Source organism: Perissodus microlepis, chromosome 3 (genome assembly GCF_051167445.1).
Source record: "Perissodus microlepis isolate ML-2025 ecotype Zambia chromosome 3, ASM5116744v1, whole genome shotgun sequence".
NCBI lineage: Eukaryota > Metazoa > Chordata > Actinopteri > Cichliformes > Cichlidae > Perissodus > Perissodus microlepis.
The window spans coordinates 39,794,138-39,810,194 of NC_140463.1; the positions used below are offsets into that span (position 1 = coordinate 39,794,138).

General features: G+C 39.6%; 1 protein-coding gene across 2 annotated transcripts in view; it reads right to left on the reverse strand.

Moving 5' to 3' along the window:
* Nucleotides 1-16,057, reverse strand: part of pcxb (pyruvate carboxylase b) — a 291,593-nt gene that overhangs the window by 197,449 nt on the left and 78,087 nt on the right. For both annotated transcript variants that reach the window (XM_084924410.1, XM_084924409.1), the window contains exon 11: nucleotides 1,212-1,374. In XM_084924410.1, coding sequence (XP_084780536.1) covers nucleotides 1,212-1,374 — 163 coding nt within the window. The remainder of the gene's footprint in view (nucleotides 1-1,211; nucleotides 1,375-16,057) is intronic.

Consider the following 16,057-nt stretch of genomic DNA (forward strand, 5'->3'; position numbering starts at 1 on the left):
ATTATTGTTAAGCTGAGTGGTAGGTTGGAGGGAGGTTTCTGAGAATTGCAGGGGGAAGCTGAAGAGGAAAAATATGGAGTAGAAACAAGGTGGAAAGTCCTTGAAATGGAAAGGTCACAAGCCCCTTCATGGCCACTCTTCTCACATAATTTTCACGGTGAATAGTAATGAACGTGAGAATGCCATCTAATGAGGATGGTATTTAAAAACAGATTCGATGTTTGGTCCTGCAAGGCCAATTTAAAGGTGATCCTGGAATGTATGCTGCTTACTATAATACAACTTAAAATTATGAAAATTCTGAGATGGCTCTTTCTTTAATGCGCTGATATTTCCAGGTTAAATTAAGTCTGATCATTGAGCCACGTATCCCGCTAATAAACTAAAACCCCTTGGAGCAAAATGAAATGACAAATGAAATTTAAATCTATATGCAAAACAACTTCTAGTTCACCCCTTTGTAACAGAATTAATTGGTAAGACCAGAAAGTCATTGGTAATCCATTTCTTTTTAATCAAAATGTGGAACAGAGTACTTGTAAACCAAAAGAAATGTTTTCAACACCCCCACCTTCAGACAATGATGAACCCACTCAGTCTAACGGTTTAAATGCACCCATCAGTGAAAGCTTTCACATTTCCAGTTCCTGTCAGTAGCAGCAGCCTCACCCAGGCCGTGCTGGATGTGAATACTCCGCTCTCATTAAAACAGCAAAAATTATATCATATCACTATGGGAATGGTTCTCGTTTGGAATCACTGGCTCTATTTTCAGAAATCAAGATCACGATGCAGGTGCACGCATGGTTGGCTCCAAGGCTCTTATTGTTTGAGTATAAACTAACAAGGTTAAAATAATTTGATATGCCGCAAACACTGGCTTTTGATAGAGTGCACTCAACTCCTCTGGCAGATTTAGTGAATTTAGAGATCCCAGGATACTGGTGGAAAATGTACACATGAATTTTTTTTTTTATTTATTTTTTTTTTTTAAATAATATTATTCCTGCAATTTTCGCCAAAAAGAAAGGACCTTTTCACTCTTGCAGTCTTGTTCACACCATCTGAACCGCCACAAAAAAGCTTTTTGATTTTGTAAAATCAGCTGGCCTCTTTTGGCCTTTGCCATCTTCATTAGGTTTCTTAGTAGACAAATAGCTTCACTACACCAGCAAATGAACACAATGAGGGCACTTGTAGATAAAGCCTACCTCAATCCTTCCCGTGTCTGGCTGGAAGCCTCTGGATGGGTCCTCGGTTGTCACTCTACACTGGATTGCGCAGCCATTCACCCTGATCTTGTCTTGTTTGAGGCCGAGTTCTGGCAGGCTGCGGCCCTCGCACACATGGAGCTGAGCATGCACCAGGTCCACGCTGTTACAGAGAGAGAGAGGCGATGAGGTGAATTATGGACAACCTGAGTATGGTTTGAATAGCCCTTAATTTCCCTTGATGTCACTGTGGAGAACATTTTTTTCCACACTTACAAGACTTATGGGAGCAGAAAGACCACTTTCCCCTTAATGTAAGATTCTTTAGCTATTCTTGGCATAAAATCGGGGCAGAGAGGGTCTGGAGATAAAATGGGTTTAATTTCTCACTTGAGGAAATGAATCTGGAGTGTTTGACAAGCAAACAATGCATTTGATATCCTACTACTAATTTAATGCTGCTGAAACAATAACTCCAGGACAGTGAGAGAGGGGTAAACAAGCTGGGCACAGTAAATCCAATTTAACATAATCTAACCAAGTGATAGATGGGCAACATAACTTGTGTTCATTAGAGATTATTAGGCATACTAAGGTGCTACAAAGATGAATAGATCACTACTATTTTGATTTATTAAATTTGAATGTGTCACTCACAGATGTAGATGCTCACAGCATGCGTTTCATTCAGCTCTGTGTATTATGTTACATTTCAAACAACATCAGAAACGTAAAGTACACAAATTGTTTTACATATGCAAAACACTTTATTCACAACTCTAGAAATGCATCATCACTCAGGGGCAAGTGCATGCACACAAACAGCAGTACATTATGTAAATCTGTATTCAGTGATTATTCAATATAAGAAGGAATTTAAATGCAAGAGGGACAGAGTTTCTCCCATTTCCATGAGCTGTAACCCTTAACATCAATTTTGGCTCATCTGAATGCATTTATTTAAATGTAAAGCTCAAATGAGGTGTTCTAGGTTAAGCTTCATGACCTTGTGCAGTCAAACACACAACCAAATGTATAAAAATACTTCTTCCTGTTTATTTTAATGGGGGCACATTTTAAATGCAGCTGTGGACAGACAGTGTGTGGACGAGGGGAGATGTAATTCCTCACACAGCCCACCCGCTGCCCAAGACAAACAACTACACAACCTCTCCAACTTCAAGGATGAATGAGAAACATCTTGGCACACAAGCTTAGATCATGGTCACTGTTTTGGCTTTCATCTCCTTCATGTCTCATTTCTGTTGCATCCACATCCTGGCTAAACAGAAGGACGATTATGCATCAGCCTGCTGTGAAATGTGTTGGTAGAAGACACCAACTCTCTCTTGATAAGTTGGACAGGCGCCAACATCATGTCTTTGTTCCACTTTCATGAATAAGTTGGAACTTTGAAGTTAGACAGCTCCACTCAAATCTTCCAATAACAAAAGAACAAGATGAAATGAGACACACTGGGATATGCCCCCAACAGCAGTTATGGAAATTTCTGGGTTTCTCTGCATTTTATTTTATTTTTAATTAGGATACAGATTCGAAACCAGACTGAGAATACTACCAACAAAAACTGGTTACTATGTATCCACACTGTTAGCCTCTGAGGGCTATAGAGCTTTGCCCGACAGTACACAGGAACAGGGATTTTTATTTTCTCTCTTGTGTTGTGTACAATTTTATTGAGGCTAATAATTGAGATAAAACTATAATACATATAATAATTGGTGAAGACAAATTTATTTTGACAGTAACGCCTTCTGTCAGCAGTTCAACTTGCTCACTTAACATAAACACACTGACATCTGCAGAGCATTCAGATATTCATTAAAAGTAATGCAGAAGAAAAAGGAAAAAAAAAAGAATAAACAAACCCAAAAGGACAACTATTGAAATTCTAATATACGGCTTATGAGATGGAAAATGGAAATTGTGTTCCTACTGAACTTCTTTAGTGTTATGCAAATAAATATTTCAATGACAAACGAGATGACAAAACATTTTCTCAGTTGGGAGTCAAACGCTTGGCTTTTTTTATTGCACAGATCAAGTCTGACCTAGATTTCCTTCTGTACATAATTTATCTGGAAAACATAAGGCTATTCTGATTGAGTGAAGCGCCTTGAAGGTTTATGAAATTCATTGTATACTAATTTGACTCCGACAAATTAAAGCGCCTGCAGCAACATCTGTCCCTCAGTGCAGTCATTTACAGAATAAAAGTCATTTGGATCATTAGCAAGTTACACAATGTGGCCCAACTATGCAGGAAGGGGATGAAAGTGATTTGCCTTCAGTGAAGTAAATGCCGCGCTACAGCCTAAGAGCTGTTGCTCGGCTATAATAAAAATGTGAGGACAGTAAATGCTACATGTTGTAACTGCTGGCAAAGTAGAGAACACAGGATTAACCAGACTTATTAGGACTGACCTGAAACATCTGTACGGAAACAAAGTTGGATACTATAAGCAGGGATGAGAGTTTGATAGCTAAGAACTTCAGGTTAGGAATAATGCAGCTAGCTGTATAATATGTCCTGAAAGCTCCGACTCAAATAGATTACAGATCCACATTTCCACACTTTCAAATAATCTCAAGGTCTGAGAATGACCTGTGGTAATAAGACTAAAGCAGGGAGTGAAAGATCAAGAAATATCCAAACGGAAATACTGTTTGTCTAAACGTCACTATTTGATGTTTTGTGTCCTTTCTCTCTTCTTTAAGAATCTCATAACCCTCTTTACTATAATATACATGCTACATATATAATGCAGGACTCATTTGCAAGCCTAGGACACAAAATCAGGCTGAATATATACTTTGTAACTGGAAAAAATATGGGTTATGGGTATGCATAATTAATAAATGGATTATTAATATTCTTCAATCTCACCGTTTGTGTTTTATGGTTCAATGCGAGAAATATGCCAGATCTGGAAGTTCTCTGTACAGTAGTGTTCTGTTCCTATATACACACAACTAAAAGTATGTGGAGCCCAGAAATTGCTGCATCAACAAAATTAGAAAGTTTAAAAATTGACCTGCTACTTAAGCAGCCCGGTTACACTCTGCAGCCCATCGCAGCTCTCTGCTTCTTCACCTGATACTTTAGCGCAGCCTCAGATTACACCAACACACTTCATGGCTAAAGTAAGGTAACAGCCACTAAAAGCATTTACTTTTCTGACACTGCAGATACTTCTCCCCCCCCCCCTCTCTCTCACATACACACTTTAAAAGTTACTCACACTAGTACAGTTGAGGTATTTGAGCGAAGCCCAGGAGATGCTGCTGTTCGTCCTCGGAGCACGACTTCACTACAGTGCTACCCTTTTTTGAAACTAATTGACAATGAATGTATCATGTAAAATAAATATTTTAAAGTTCTACAAATGTATCTGTCAAACAAAAGTCTGATACTTTGACAGCGCAAAATTCAGACAGTTTCTCTTTAATGTGACGTGTATATTATGTGTTGCACTAATGCAGCTGTGCCAAGGATAGCTGCTACTGCCTTTTCACACATCTACCCATGGCCAACATGTAATTTTATAAAAGTCTGCTCATTTAAAAAGGAAAAAAAAAAAAGAAAAAACACAAGTGGTTGACCTCTACGCCCTCTTTTCTGCATATTGTGTGTGCACTCTCTCATGCAAGTACCCTTCATGCACCGAGCACAGCAGGCAGGCTACAAATAGCAGTTTAATTATATTTCGTCTAGAGCCCACCAAACTAGGTACTCCTGAGTTGCAGCACTACCCTGCGGTTTGTTCTTTGTCAATTAGATGGTGGAAATTTGATTAAATTATTTTGTTTCAAGTATGACGCACGTAAGCACAACAAACTGAAAATGATGACAAAGTTCAGACTCGAACCCACCACAGTACAACAACTTTAGACTGCATTCAGACATTATTCACCACCTGCCTTAAGGCACTTGTCAATTGTTTTTAAGGTTTAGTAGAGCATATTCCCCAGTTTAGCAAATAATTACAACAAATGCAATGCAATACAAAGCTGCCTGCTCTTTTCTTTTATACACTAAGCCAACGAGAGGGAACGAACTCAACCTTGAGCAAACTTTGTAGCTGTAGAAATGCAAGTCCTTTCCACCTTTATTAATGACAACAAACTATATCTGTGTACGTGGTACATTTTTGCATCTAAAAATATATATGAATATTTTTACAGATTTTTACTAAATGGTTATTTGTACTCAACATTTTCAATAATTCTAGAGTACGGCTTATTCTGACTTTAAGGCCATACCTTCAATACATCCAATATTTTTTGTCCTGAAAATGCCAAGAACGTATAAATCCTTCAACATGCCCAGTCCAATACTGGATCTGTTCTGCTCCGTTTCAGCTGACAAGTTTATTTATCATCCCTCCCAGAATTGCCTTTTGTTTTTTTAAATGCTGTCAGAACCCAAATGCCAAATACATTACTTGGCCTTTACTTCTACGATCTGTGCAACAACCTCACTTAAGGCTACTTAAGTTGCCTGTAAATACTTAGACCAACTCTGAAACACCAGTCTACTAGAGATATAAATAAGACATACACTTTATCAACTATGGAACTACACAAAGGTTCAATCATTGGGCATTTCCAGCATTAGCTGGATTCATTAATGACTGCTACTATCACAAAGTGCAAGTCAGATTTCAGTATAACAAAAGCTTTTTTGGGGACCAGCAGCATAAACCGTGTTTCACCAGGACAAAGACAGCCAAGAAATATCTGAAGTATGGAGGTAGGTCTTCATACCGTGTTATATTTCAGCTTTGATGGCTAAACGCACATTTTCTTGTGGAATCTAAGCATTGACTTTTAAAGAGTCACTGGCCTTATGTTTGGAAGGAAAAGTCCTGATAGCCAAATCCGCATTCTACACTCCGGCGCTAAAGCTCTACATTAAAGACACCAAGACAAATCGGCTCTTGCAGTCTTCGCAAAAAGGCTAAACTCCAATTGAACTTACCATGTCTCCCTCTGAGAAACTTCAAAGATGAGGTAAACCCTTTCATCTGAAGTCGAGGTCAAGACTGTGCACATATTGTTTATCCACCAATGCAAATGTTTTATCCAAGCTAGCTCACGTCTTATCAGTCCAACACACTCAACCTGACAGAGGATTTAGCTGCAGCCTAACAAGACATCACCGTTAACCGAGTCGACTTTAACGTCTTTTTATCTAAACGTCATGTTTGATTGAGTAAAATATTCCCATCAAAGACAATGGAGCCAGTTCTTTTCCTCAAGATATCCTGCACTGGAAATGCTGAATCAGTGCACTATGGCCATGTACATCCTATAAAGGGTTCAGGAAACTTTTAGATTATGTACTAACAAATCCCGATTATTTAGTTTAACCTGTTTTCATGACACATGGCTAAATTAATTTGCCTGGTACTTTGGATCTAGAGCCTTTAACAAGCCATAGCTGTAGGCTAATATATACCTGATATACTGTGGAATTTTCCATTCCTATTGTGTACAAGTCCTCTGTTGTCAGACACCGTTGGCGCCTACGAATCTAGAACCCATCTGATCCCATATTTTCCTTCTGGCCTCCTACTGTAGTTAAAGGTAATTATACAGAGATAAATGGCAGCAATCTTTTCACAGTAAGAAAGTAGACATAGGACTCATTTCCTTTCTTCAATTTCAAGTTTAAGGTGGTAGAAACAGGAAGAGAAAGACCGTAACGAAGGACCAGTTTTTATGCATGCACCCCTTTGTGCCAAATAAGGCACAAAGTAGCACTAACGGGTCCTACATGCCACTACTAGTGTTACACCACAACTACATACATCTGGCTGCTTTGCCATTTGGTTTGTTACATTTGTTCCTGTGAAACTCATCCTAAATATCATCCTAAAATTACTGCAGGTCATCTCCAGAGTCAAGAGTACAATGAAGGTTTCATTAAAATGTAATTCTATTAAAATGAATCATCATGTCTGCTCTGAGTTACGCTCTGTTACAGTGCCAAGGTGCAGTGAGATCAGAGGATGTATAATGTACTGACCTGTGACAGACAAACCCACTTTTTTCCCCATTAAATTCTTAAATATGTTCATAATCTATATGGACATTGCCAGCATATGATTATTTTTCTGCCTTTCCCTTTTGTTATTATGGACACACTCATATTACTTACCTTTACCAAACACGTTCCTACATCATCACATTGCACGTGGAAAGTACATTAGCCTCATTCTTGTACCTGAGAGCACGGCATCGAGCTGCAAGCGCGGAGAACTTTGTCTCAATCTGTCACATGTGCACGCGCGCGCACACAGAGGCCATGAAGGCTGAGTACTAATTGCATATCATTTTCAGTCGCTTCACTCAGAGCTCGTTAGCAGGGGAGAAGGGGGTGGCTGTGCGCCCGGAAATAAAAGTGGAAGATAGAAAGAATATAGTATAGCGAGAGGGGGAAGCAGTTTGTTGTGGCCAAAGGCGATGAGAAAATGGGGAAGGAGCAATACAAGGAAATAAAAGACAAAGAAAATGCGCAACTTCACTCTGAAGAACCATATGGATGGAGGAAATTAAAAACCAGACAAGATGACAGCTATACTTCTAATGTTTGAGGCAGGAGGGTGAGAAATGAAGCGAGTGGAAGGAGAAAGAGTGGGAGTATGGTAAAGGATAAAAAGCTGGATACTAAGACTGAAAGAACAAGTGGGAAAAGTGGGAGTGTGGAAAAGATTGGATTTGGCCTTGCTCAAAAGAACAGAAGGAATGAAGGCAAAGAGGAGGTGGAAGGACGTGAAAGAAGAGGTGGAAGAGGGAGTACGGGGGGGGGGGGGGGCGGCAGTTGGGACTGGAGAGGGAAGGAAGGATAGAGGGATAAGATGGATAAATTGGAGTGTGGAACGAGTGGGATAAGAAGGAGGATGTCCATGTCGAATTGAGAAGGGAGCGAGGGAGGGAGTAAAATGGAATGACTCAGGGTGAGGGATAGATAATGGTAAAACAGGGAAGGAGATAAGACAGGGAGGACAAGAAGAGGTGGCAGTGCATAAGGCGGGAAAGCTTTAATAAAGAATGTTGCAAAATGAAAATATGGCAGAAAAATAAGAAACGAGCTTAAATTATTTGACTTTCAGGTAAATATACATTAGTTTTCCAGCCGAGTGTAAGAGGAAAGGATTTATATCATCGTAATGTCTGTTTGCTCAGCAGCCCTTACATCCAACGTACATACCTAGCAACATGGAGAAACGGCTAGTCTGATCATATGAAACATACACTAACTAAGCAAACAACATAGCATTTAAATCAGCTTTGGGGAGCTCTTTGGCAGATTTGGGATCAACCAAGCTAGCTGTTTCTTTATGCTCGTCTCTGAGCTACAGTTACACACTTAACAGATAAATGGCAGCAATCTATTCACAGTAAGAAAGGAAATGAGTCCTATTATCTACTGTAACCCAGTGTTAAATAAATATTAATACTCTTTTGATTAAAATACTCATTTCATAATGGGAATAAATATTGATAAAAAGCATTTAAATATAATAAATACTGATAAAAAGCATGTAAACATAAGATTAACTAATATGTGGATAAATGGTGTGGAGTGTTTTCGTTAGATCCACTGAGCAACCAATCATTGGCTGGTCTGAATCTGTGTGTGCTGCTCAGACATGTGTGCGCCTTCACGTACCAGTCAGATACGCAAGAGACAGACGGTGAAAGATCCGTTACCCGTGCGGTGAAGCAGCTAACTGGATAGTAAAAGTCCTTTTTCAGTGAAAATAATGATGGTGTATCCCGAAGGCCGTGAGCCAACGTGAGCACTGTGAAGCCCCGTGTAGCATTTGTTGCTTCATGTGGTCAGGTTTTTTTCCCCTTTGCTTATTTGGATTGGATTGGTTTTGAGGACCTGAGAAGAATCGAGGATCCGTTTTCCAGTACTGGATGGCGAGCCCCAGCCCAAAGAGCCGGATGAACTGGTAGATTTATAACCCGACTGGTTACAAACACAAGGTGACTATTGAACACTGACAGACTGAAATTGACTTTTAAAAAAAAGACACAAAACACAATATATCCTTGGTAGAGATGGGTATCGAAACCTGGTTCTTGTTGAGAACCGGTTCCCACTGTTTCAATTCCTTGGAATTGTTTGCCATTTTTGCAAACGATTCCCTTATCGATTCCAGTCGCCCCGAATGACGTCACCACGTTGCGGAGCGTCATTTACCTGGCAGGAAACACGGCGGCTCAAACGCTCAAAAGTTTGGTTATACTTTACAAGAACGGATGACAACAGTGTGTGAATGGGTGAATGACTGGATGTGTAAAGCGCTTTGGGGTCCTTAGGGACTAGTAAAGCGCTATACAAATACAGGCCATTTACCATTTACAACAGGGCAACTTGCAATACTTGCAAAGTAGATATTTCATTTAAGGGAGGAAACACTACGACTATGCAAAAGCATTTGCTCACAAAACACGTGATAACCTTAAATGAATGTCGTGTTTTTAAATTAGCTCCGGACTCGTGAATCTCAACCCAGCAGCAGCGGTAACGTTTGCACATCCTCTCCCGTTAATGCGGCAGGTAAATAATCAACTAACAGTGCATATTATGTTAGCGCGATCTGCCTTATCACAAAACCTGCCATTACTGTGCATTTAGGTGACCATGATGAGAGAGAGCCTGGCTGGCGCTCGCTGGCAGTTGTTACTGCAGTCTACCGGTAGCGTCTCCTTTCAGGCCAGGATAGTCACTGCTCGGTGACATTCGTCTAAGTTTGTGGTAAAAGGCTTGCACCTATTTGCCGCAGCAGATGCCCCCGATTTTCGGTAAGTGAATGTGTTCAATTGTAGGCAGGGACATTACTGGATATTCTTGTGTAATTGCTACAGAATAATTTATGTTATACTTGGTTATTGCTACAGAAGAATATTTATTTTATTATTTTACATAAATAATAACCCTGTGACACCCCATTGACGAGCCGTAGGCTGTGGATCTCTTAAGATCTCACTGTTGGGTTTGTAAGGCCATGTTACTCCTAAATTTCTATCTTGTTCAAAGAGAAGACAAAACAAAGTTCTAAGCTAATCGACCTTAGTGTTCTCCTTTTTTAAAAAGAATCGATATCGTGAAAATCTTATCAATACCCATCCCTAATCCTTGGCTCGACTATTTGTGGGTTTATTTTATTTACAAGAACGCGCTCTACTTTTGGTTAATTGTGCACAATCTACTAAACTTTGATAACTGTTAATAAAGGCTATTTTGTTGTTCGCACCTATTGTGTGCGAGCCCTCTGTTGTCAGACAACCTTGGCTCCTACAAATCTAGAACCTGTCCGATCTGGCCCATATTTCCCTTCTGTTCTTGTATTGTTGTTAAAGGTAACTGCACTGCCTATACTACATACCAAGAAGGCGGGGTGGGGTGGGGTACACAACTTGGACAGGTCGCCAATCTGTCACAGGGCTATACAGACACACAACCATTCATACTCATTTATGCCTGGTGCCAATTTAAAAATCACCAATTGACTTAACCCCACTAAATCTATGTCTTTGACCTGTTGGAGGAAGCCGGAGTACCCGGAGAGAATCCACAAACACTCCACAGAACGATGGTGGATTTGACCACATTGTCTTCTTGCTGTGTTTTAGCAGTGCCAACCACTGCGTCACTATCCTGCCATTTTTAATAGAACATATTTCAGATGTAATTTTCTGCTTCCATCTTCTGTCCTGTTCTTTTATCCTCTTGTCTTTTGCCCCTTCCCTTCCCACATGTGGCCACATGCAAAACATTTGCCCCTTTTGAAGCAAACCTTTGTCTTTATAACATCATTGCCAAACTGAGCTTTTGTCCACACCATTTCAGGGTGTACTCACATGTTTCCTAGGCATATCTGTTCATGTTCACACAAACTACGTCTCCGGTAAATACATTTTTCAAGATGGCTTCAGGGCAAGCGGTTAAAAAAAACAAAAAAAAAACAAAAACAAAAAAAAACACGCAAATCAAGAAATATATTTCTCATTTCAGTAAAACTAATACAGACTCTTGACTACTAAATGTGCATACACTGTCAACACACACACCTCAACTCATCTCTAAATGACTGGGAAAAAAATATCTAAAATTCTTCCAAGTGGGGCCTGCAGGAATAGAAATGTTGAAAAACAGTATAACAGATAAAGTGTTAGCAATGGATGGCAGGGGAATATACCGAGGGATAAACACAAACAAAGGCAACAAGAGAAATCAGGAGGGGAAAAGACGAATAGGACGTGAAAGAAAAGGAGATCCACAGAGAGAAAGATGAGGACAAAGAGAGAAAAGTATGAAGGACGGATGGAAGGGACAATAAAGAGGAGGTAAATGGAGCGAGAGAGAATATCAAAGAAAAGCAAACAAAGATGAAGCAAGAGACAGAAAAGGAGGGAAATGAAGCCACCAAGCCTCCCATCTTGGTTTGTATGATTTTCATTAGACATTTTTAGACGGCAAACAAGAAAAGAACATGGAGCTCGGGTACAGGACGTGAGAAATGGACAGACGGGAGGAATGAGGAGATGAGGGGGATCAAGAAATGAGAAATTTGAATCCTGTGGTGGGAGGATGCTGTTTTGGCATTAATTTGACTCAGTTTTTTTTTTTTAAAAAAATGACCAGTTCAAATGCAATCAACATGGCTGGACACGGAAGAGGGAGGAAATATTGCACAATAATGCAGGAAGAGGAAAAATGAGGAGGAGAGAGACTGAAAAAAGATGTAGTTTGTGGAGCAGGATAAGGCAAGGAGTCAAAATATGGACAAACATGCTGCTATGGCATACATCCGCACATAAAATACACCCAGACTGATTAGATACACCACCCCCCCACTTTCTCAAGTCTCACTATGAGCCTATTAATTAATTCCTGCTTTCCTTGTTATGAAGCAGATGGAAGTGTGAGGAGAAGAATGCAAACTAACTAGTGTCCAGAAGGCAGCGAGGAGCAAGAGGAGAAAAGCCAAAAGGAGAGAGGGGGGGGGGGGGGGACAGAAGGGACAAAGGGAGAAACTGCAAACACAGGACAGGCACAGGGAGAAACAAATACACAAAAATGCCAACAAAACATTTTTTAAAAAGCATTTTTCGGACACAGTCTACAATACGGTTTGGCAAAACCATCTACCTATGACACTAGCTTCTTCCATTCAATAGCGTCATCACAGGTGTAACAATAAGACATCGACTACTTTCACCAAAACTCATCAGTCATGCAAACAGACTGTCCAACCTGTGCAGGTAGAACAAAATAAACATGTATCATAATGCAAATAGGAAACTGGCAATGTTAGATATACTGTGAGTGTAATGATTACTGTCAGTCTCGATAATGGAGTGTCAAGTTTGTCACGAGTATTTCCACACAGACTATATTTGAACAGGCTCCCCAAGTATAAATCAAACACTGTTAGCAATTTGTTTTCGTTTTTTTATTTCCTCCCATTCCACATCTGATTTATTAGTCGACAACCCCGACAGTCACAGTTGGACACACAGCATAATGTCGTGGCTGGTTATAGGCAAGATTTAGATTTTCACTTTTAGTCATCAAGTTGTGTTGTTTTTATAAAGTCCATATGATTATTGTACCAGGCAAGCCACAGGACATTTATTTATATATTTATTTTTTAATTACACAAAGCAAGAGGTAATTCAGTCAAAGAGGGAGTTATGTAAACGGCTATGAAAAAGAAAAATGGATCATTTTTATGAAAAGGAAAAGCAAGCAATAAAAGTGGATTAAAATAGTTTAAAACAGCACCTTCTGGCAGAGGTTTTGAAAAGAGCTAACAATTTATGAAATGAATCGTTGTTAATGTATCTGTAGCTGAGAAATGGTGAACAGTCAAATCAACCCCCAACTACAGTCAGCCTGCACAGCTTCTATTGCTGAATTGTATGCATGAAATGTTATGCAGGCCCAAGCAGATGTTTTGCCTTGAAGGCAAACAGACACAGACATTGCTTCGTTTCCCTTTTAACTACAAGAAATCCAACATCTCTAAGAAACACGGCTGGGATGACAGCTTTGTCCTTACAACATGCTTTATTAACTTAACATGAACTCAACATGATCTTACTGCTTGACCCATGAGCTATCCAAACACTGATCTGAAATCACCGATCGTTAAAACTCTGAGACGGCATGGAAGCAGCAGACACGTGCACTCATGCAAGTCCTCATTTACACTTGACTTGTATCTCAACTTTATATTTGCACTGCGCTACATTTCATGGCTTTCATGGGATCTAACAGGAGTAAGAGCTCTGAGCATAAGATCTAGACTCATGTATAAAATTGATGTGCTCTGAGACACTGTGGAGGCGATTAGACTTGGATATTGACCTGATGTCTGTGTCCACAGCTTAATATTAACTCAACTCTGTGCTGGTTTAAAATGAAACCTACCCGCAGACCTAAATTTTATTTTAAGCTCTCAATTTGCAAATCTGCATCCTAAAATAACCCTTAAACATTAAATAAGGTGATATTAAGTAAATACCACCATCACCAAGGTCTACAATGAGTGCACAAGCTGCAATGAATTCATCAAGTAGGCTTCTGCCAGTTGCAAAATTCCCTTTGAACTGGGCCCAAAACTGAGCCTGAAGGTAAAACAGCAAAAAAATCTAAAGTCCCACAAGCCCCCATGAACCCTGAAAAATCCCTCATACACCTACGCAACACTCGAACACGTTTATTTATTCCAGGTACCCCGTCTCAAAGAAAAAGGCAATCATGCAACATGTGTTTTGAGACCTTTGAAAGTTAAGCCTAGTCTTCTACTCCTATTTTTCCAAGTACAATTAGTTAGTGAGTCAATATGAAATGGATGAAACCTGACTTTCAAGCACTTTTGGGGGGTTTTTAATTAATGGAATTTAGAAACATATTTTGATATTGGATCACCTATAATCAGCTTCTTCTAGATAGATGAAAATTATACAATTAATATCTTTTGAGTTGCTCAGCAACCTAATTGTATCCTGCTACCCTGCAGAATTATGGTGAAAATATAATTATATATCTACCTGCCTAGGAAGAAAAAAAAGAAAAGAAACTGGAATAGTGCATTTCAAGGGGTTGAACTTAAATTTTAATTAAATTTCTCTTAAAGTCTCCAAGGATGTACATGGAAAACAACCACACCAGCAGACACACAAAAATCACCACGAAAATGCAGAAGTCCATACAGGGCTGATAAAAGGCAATCCAAGTTCTCTCACTCGGAAAATTGCACAGTGGAAGTCACAAATAGAGACAGGGAGGAAAGACACAGATAAATAACCCACCTCCCTCAAACACCCACGCAATCACAGCCACAGCTATGCAAGTCAACATACTAAATACACATGTAGTTAAAAATCCATCATGTGTGTCGCACTCAAAGATATCCAAGAGGAAGCGAGCAAACGGCGCATGTAAACAGAGTTATGAAACCCTACAAACAGACAAAGAGATAGATATACACCGAGACACGGGGCCATGAGTCAGACCAGCCAGATAACGTGATAAGTATAAAATATGAGCTTTGGCAGAATAAAATGGAGGCAACAACAATAAGGAGAGAGTACAAAGGCTAGAAAAACGATATGCAATAAATACAGCGTGAAAGAGAAGAATGAGGAGAGCAGGGCAGAGAAAGAACAAAATGAATTATGTGCAGATGAGTTAATGGTGAGCAGCACATTCAGAGAAGGAAACGGAGGCAATAGGGTCACAATAAAGGATGAGGAAAGAAAAGGATGGTGACTAGAAGGAGAATTTTAGAAAGCACAAGAAACAAAGGTCGGTTTAACTAAAAACTAAGAAAAGTCAAGCTCAACCCAGAGTTTACTCATAAAGACGCGAGACTTTCTTATTGAGCTGCAGATTAAAATGCATTTGATTATGTACCGAGCGTTTATTGAAGCAGGCCACTGTATACAGCAGTTACTCAAAGCTACACTGTCCACACTCATAGAAAGGAGCACGTCAGCGCAACATTTTCCTCCCTGATGTGATTTTACTTGTTGACAAATTGATGTCTATAGCAAACAATGTCACAGGTAAAGCTGGTCAGGTGGATCTGTCAATGACGTCCTTTGGTCCGTCTTTAGAATAAAGGAGCATCACTGGTTTTATCCTTTTAATATACAGCTCGTATTATCACCGTCAGTGCCACAGCTAATTATTTTAGTTCTGCAGAAAAAAAAAGAAAAAAAAGAAAGAAAAAAAAAGCACACATGGTTCTCAGACGCATACATCGATGCATTCAGGGACCTGTGACATTTTTCTGAAGTTTGGTATCCTTACTGGTGGAATTTTCTTAAGACAAATCAAGGATGAAACCCAGTTGCACAAAGTCTCAGGGGATTCCTCTATATACCGAAGCGAAAAGGGAAATATTTTTAATTAAACCCACTGCTCAGAGCACACTCAATTTCCTTTTAATGTATGAATATTTATGTTTCTTGTGTTCGCATGTAAGAAATATTTCTTGACACAAGCAGATAGAGGCATTTGAGACAATTTATGTGGAAGCTGATTAAATATATGATCTCCTCAATAGCTAGGCCTGCTGTATGCCAGACAGCACAGCGAGGCAGCAAAGCTTCCTTTACGTGTAGCTGGAAGGGATTTCATCTGTCATTTCAGCCCATTATATTCCACTCACAGATCTCTGCCTAACAAGCTGGTGAATCATTTGAATGCAAGCAGCAGAGCTTGGCATCTATTTTGCTAGTCTGTGTGTGGGTGTGACAACCTAACAATATTGACAAACATGACCTGCGAT